A 6,060-nucleotide genomic window follows, 5' to 3' on the forward strand; every position below is an offset into this window, starting at 1 on the left:
TACCCCACTTTGTGCAGTTGGATAATAAAAGTTGATATTTGCCGCCCTCTATATCCTCCAAAAGACAATCCGTGATTGAAGCTACCGTTAATTAGATCGAAGATGCTTCTTCCATTTGGTCATAAACAAGTCATATTTTTTTTCACACAAACCAACATCTGAAATATCAGACTTTTCCCAAAGCCATACAGTTGGCGACACCGCTGGTAGATCCTCTCTAGAAACCAAGTGAAGAAATTGCTTCTTTTTTTTCCGAGTTTAATGCGAGGGACAAACCAATATCAAGTATTCTAGATCTCTTGTCCAAAATACTTGTGAACTGGTTTTATAAGCTTAATGAAAATTCGATTACTGACTCTAACTTTTCAGCCTCGCTACCATCTTTGAAGGCTATTCAACACCAACAGAACAAAAATTCACCTTTGTCTCGTCGCAACTTTCGTGAACTAAATTCCTTGAAAATCTTTACATCATACAGTGTTTCTTTTTAGTGTTTCATACGAAAAATATGCCATTCGGTTCCCGGATGTAGTGGTCGTACTGATTCTAAGGGTGTTTTAGCTCTCGGTAAAAGACTAGCGCCAATGTAGTAAATACCATCTGATACAGAATTGGTTTTCAAAGAGCATTTCTTGTAACTTGAAGCCCAAAGACCTAATGATAACCAGCTGCTTATCAGCTGCTTGAATTGGTTGACTGGACACCCGGCCGATTAAATTTTGAACCAGCGCAAACTACTTGCAATCACCCACTCTACTCCTCATCATAAAATCTTTCAAACCAGTTTTTTTTTAACCTTTCTTGTAATATTTCGAGGCCTTTTTCATGAAATTTAATCATAGCGAGAGTGATTTTGATATATCCAACCCTCTTGCTGATTTTCTCACACGTTCATCGCCCAGCTGTCCAGAACAAAGGAAACTATTACAAAACATATGATTTTTGGATACATTTAGTGGCTGTAGGAAGTGATTTTTTTTAATGAAAGAGCAAAAAAAAGAATTAAGAAAACAAATGTACAATTTAGAAAATGCTACAGTAAAATTGATATTAAACGACTCGAAACATGTAGTTGGCATTTGCAAAATAAAACTCGAAAGTGAAATGAAGAAACATTTTGTGTTCTTTCGACACAGTTCTTTTATATTAAAAAAAGTTATTATCGTTTGCTTTATTCTGAGTTCCAACCGGAGAGAAATGAAATCCGATGAGGTACATAACCTGCTAAGCCCTATACAATCTTTCATCAAGTAATACGTTTTGACCAATAGACTTGCACCCTGTTGGGTGTTACGATCAAAGTTTCATACCAATGAAATACCTCTGTCGTTTTTCTCACAGCTATTTAACCTTTGCTTTCAAATGCCCGAGATCAACACACATTTAAATATACGCAAAAGACAAGCAAACTAACTAAAACTAAATAGGAGGACACTGGATAATTCATGATGGTTAAATCATCTACCTACTCATTTGCTTATCACCGTTTCTGAACAGTTATGATGTATCCAGGCGATTTTTCAAGATAGAAAGTTTCCGAAAGATAAAAACTACAAAAATCTGACCTCTCCATCAACTCTAATATTTTCACAAGTGTTCTGTGAAAACTCGCCAAATCAAAAGAACCTATGGCGCTGAATTACGTCTTTGAGAATAAGCTTTCGCTCTTTTTCCACCAGCTCGTATCTCCACATTAGAAACGATTTTCAGATTTAGTGATGTTGACCTTATATTCTTATTGCGAAGTAACCTTTTTCTACGGCCGGTATCGTCCAATAACTCGCTATTCCTCTTCACTAGCTTTTTTCTGGGTGTATGTTTAATTTGCACTGTGACAGTCAAAGGGATGGGTTGCAAGGCATTGTGTAGCTGTGCATCTTCTTGAAAAGATGGCAATGACATTCTTCTTTCCATCGGTGTGACTTGTGACACTTTCAGTCTTATGTTTTCGCGTCTATATATCACTTCCGGACAAGAAAGTGAGCGTCTTGAAGGTAGGGCATTTTTGTGTTCTGCGGGCTCTTCAACACCACGGTGCCGCGTGGCAGGACGTCCAATGTCAACTTCTGACTCGATTTTCTCGGTTGTTGTTAATGCAAACAGCTGAAGAGCAAATTTTCTGTAACGTTTGTTTTTATGAAAATAGAGCACAGGATTTACGAGAGAGTTTATCTGAAGGAAGATCTCTGCCCACCGAAAAACTGTGTAACTACGAAAAAATGGTAAAAAGGGGGCCGTGATAAAGACAACCATTAAAGGCACGATAGCAATGAAAACAGTAATTGTCAACAGGCACGTTGTGTGGGCAATTTTCCTTTCTATTCTGGCTTTGACAAGGACACTCACCTGGCTGGTTTGACATCGCTTTAGTTTTCGCAGTTCTAAGTATAATTTGCGATAAAAGTTCACCATTATTGATATTCCAGTTAGCCAACCAAGGCCAAAGATGCCATCTAGGAAAAGGAGGACCTCATAACGTGTACCAGCAACGGCCGATGCAAAAAATAGGGCAGTCGTTATGAACGCAGTCACCCAAGCAATTCTTGCATACTTTTTTAGGCGCGATTTTGTTATTATAAGTTTATATTCCACCCTCTTAACTATCGCCAAATACCTCACCCAAGAGATTATTACTAGATGATAAAATGAAGCACTCCAAGCAGTGTACAGCACCAGCGTAGCAACGAGAACTCTTGTGCATATAATGTTTTCTGATACATCACCTCGAAGAATCAGCGTATCTAAACTGATCGTCAGTGGCATACAAACTGCGCCAACCAAAAGATCAGCCACGGCCAAACTTGCGATCAAAATGTTGGAGTTTGTTTGTAACTGTCGAACTTTTTTTATAGTTGCAATCACTACGATGTTTAAAAGAACAGTGAATGGACAAGCGACAGTTACAACGACGATTGCGAGCTGAAGGGAAGTTTTTTGCGTCGAGTCCCAAATGAACTTGAACTGGGGTGAGCTGGAGCAAAAGATCTCTAGTGTGGAGGAATTACCACGCGGCTCTTTAGGGTAACTCAGATTCATTTTGATGAGCACGAAAGGCTTAGGGCCATATAATTATAACCGTTTCGTAAACGATCGATGGCTGTTTGTAATCGATCGCGCAAAGGGTTTCCTCTCTTAAGGCGACCTATTATCATGACAAAAATCACTCACGCGTGGGTAAATTCTTCAATGAAAATGTTGCTTGTAAGGAAAAAATGGAAAATAACGCTCTTTGTACTCTTCATTGTCTCCATCTGATTTTTACGGAAATATTTCGGTCATCCTCAAACCTTTCTTAGCGCATATTTTTTTGAAGCAAATCTCCAAAATTCAGAAAAGAAGAAGTAGTCACAGAGGCGTTGATCTGTAAATTCCTCCAAGAGTAATCATCCGAAAACATTCAAGTAACAAACAATTCTGTCGGCAGCTTACAATTTGAACGACAGCAGACCACTTCAAATGTTCAAGAATGGTGAATTACTTTGAATTCATAAAAAATGTAATTTCCGAAAGCATTAAACATATCCATTTGGAAGAACACATAACTGAAATCAAAAGAAAGCAGGTAAAAAAGGTAAAAATTAATACAAAACCGTCAAATTCTGTAAACAAATACGTCGCACAAAAGGTTTCCTCTCTTACAGCGATTTATTTCCATGAAAAAAAATCGCCTACACGTGGGTAAATTTTTCAATGAAAATGTTGCTTGTAAGGAATAAGTACATTTATCTCTCCGGCTTATTCTTAAACGTATTGACCAAAAGAGGAAAGTAATGTTCTGTATACTGTTCATTTTCTCCATCTGATTTGTTATTAAAATATTTCGGTCATTTTCAAATCCATCCTAGCGCAGATTATTTCAAAATAAATCTCCATAATTCAGAAAAGGAGAAGTAGTCACCGAGGTGTTGATTTGTGAATTCCTCCACGACTAATCAACGACTAATGAACGACAGCTGACCACTTCAAATGTCACAGGGATAGTGAATTACTTTCATTAAATGTGATTTCAAAAGCATAGAACTTATCTGTTTCGAAGACCAAAAATGAAATAAAAAGGGATTGGATCTCAACCTCCATGGCAACGGATCAATTTTACACCTTCAAAGCCACGTTTGATTGCTTGGAGAGTCGCTCACTGATCGCGAACAAACGAAGCTGAGATGAAAATGTATTCAGCCAAACCCACTCCCCGTCAAAAATCATAACTAAAGAAAGCAGAACACATGAAGAGATACTATAATACTGAGATCACTAGAAATCAAGATAAAAAAAGGCGAACATTTATACAAAACCATCAAATTCTGTAAACACATACTTAAAATACAACCGATACAAGTTGGAGATGAGAAACTCAATAACTTACTGTGATTTTCTCCAAATAAAAGAAAAGTTGTTGGATATCAACCTCCATGGCAACGGATCAACTTACACCCACAGAGCCGCATATGATTGCTTAGAGAGTTGTTTATTGAGCGCAAACAAAACAAGCTTGTGTTTCAAGCTACTGATTCTCACTAAAAAAAAAAATAATAAAAAACGGAGATGTGAAAGGTATTCAGCCAAACCCAGTCCCCGTCAAACATTAAAAAAAAAGAAAGAAAGAACAAATAAAAAGCAGAAGTAGTTCATTTAGAATGAGATAAAGTTCAAGGGCTGGCTGTGTAAGAGGCGTTCAGCGCTAATATATTCTAAAATTCAAAGTTCGAATTAAAAATTTGAATTTAAAGCTTGACTGTAAAAGCTACGATACCGAGTTAAAAATTTACTTCCGGCAATCATGAATTCTGAATGTCTGTTGTTGCTTTTGAAAAGCAAACACCCCCTGATTAGTTGCGCGTCACTGCATTCCGGAAATTAGCGAAAGACACTTAAGTCCGAAAGACACTGAAGTACTTCCTTGAAAACAATATTGAAACTAACAACTTAACCGTTCTTCTCTTTTTCCCCAAGAGCGAAATGTTCAAATGACGCGTTTGGATTGTGATTGACACTGGCTGGAGATTAACCGCACCAATCAAGAATTCCGTTCGTGGGGGAACGGAGTTTTGCAAAATAACAATGACCTCGGGCAGGCGTAATCTTCACTCCCCTTCCCCTACCACTCTCCTTACTATTGACTATCGACCGCCCTCCTGGTACAACTTTCTTTCTCTCCCCAGCCTTCCGCTGCCGTTAAAATAAAAGATAGCGGCCACGATTTTCGCTAAGAAAATACTGAGCACTCGTTCGCCAAAATTACGCTTCCTCTGCAGGCTAGCAAGCTTCCCGTGTTTGCTACCGTCGTTTTTAGAGCGACTGAGGGCCAATCGAGCCGAGTTGATATTAAAGTAGCTTTTCTTTATTCAGGCTCCTACATGCTCGAAAAGCGTGCGTGGTGTGATGGAATCTTCACTTAAATAGATTTATTGTCTTGTCACCAACCAGAATGAAGAAAACTAGTCATGCCTATTGCTTATAATTCACGAGAAACATAAGCAACATAGGCAATAGGCCATTTGCTCAAAACAGGTTCTCAGAGATATTTCTCCAGGTTTTGACGTGAACGCTTTGGTATGATTGATACCTTGCACAATTGTAGTTTGCTACAATTGTGCAAGGTATCAATCATACCAAACGAACCGAATTTTTCCGCTCAGAAAGTTCTAAAGTTCGGGATGTCTGCCTCTGAGTTTTGTTCCTTCTCTTCGTTTGCGTGCTTTTCCCTTCAATATATTTCAAATTTTTCTTCGAGACATTTTGGCGAACAAAACAAACCTTGGGATTTGGCGGGCCGTGCAGTGAAAAACGGCCCGGAAAATTGACCAGTTATAGCGTACCCACCAACTGAGAGATAAAATAATTATATTTATCAGCCTAAGCTCGAGTACGCGTCCGTTACTCGGGAACCACATTTTAAATACCACATTGTCACATTTGAGGGGGTGCAAAGGGAAGCAGCCCGTTTTTGTACAAACGATTATGACTGGTAGTCAAGCGTCACGTCCATACTAGAAAAATTAGAACTTTTCACCCTTGTAAAAGGGACAAAAAGATCTCGCTTGATCGTTATGTATAAAATGA

General features: G+C 38.4%; 1 protein-coding gene across 1 annotated transcript; it reads right to left on the reverse strand.

Moving 5' to 3' along the window:
* Window positions 1-1,626: 1,626 nt before the first annotated feature.
* On the reverse strand, window positions 1,627-3,036 carry LOC136277150 (trace amine-associated receptor 13c-like). Its single transcript, XM_066158836.1, has one exon. The coding sequence runs from the start codon at window positions 3,034-3,036 to the stop codon at window positions 1,627-1,629; it is 1,410 nt and encodes a 469-aa protein (XP_066014933.1).
* Between the last annotated feature and the right edge of the window lie 3,024 nt (window positions 3,037-6,060).

The sequence above is a fragment of the Pocillopora verrucosa genome, chromosome 12 (genome assembly GCF_036669915.1).
Source record: "Pocillopora verrucosa isolate sample1 chromosome 12, ASM3666991v2, whole genome shotgun sequence".
Taxonomy (NCBI): Eukaryota; Metazoa; Cnidaria; class Anthozoa; order Scleractinia; family Pocilloporidae; genus Pocillopora; species Pocillopora verrucosa.

Coding starts and splice junctions, on each gene's coding strand:
- LOC136277150 (XM_066158836.1), bottom strand. CDS start 3,036: ATGAATCTGAGTTACCCTAAAGAGCCGCGTGGTAATTCCTCCACACTA.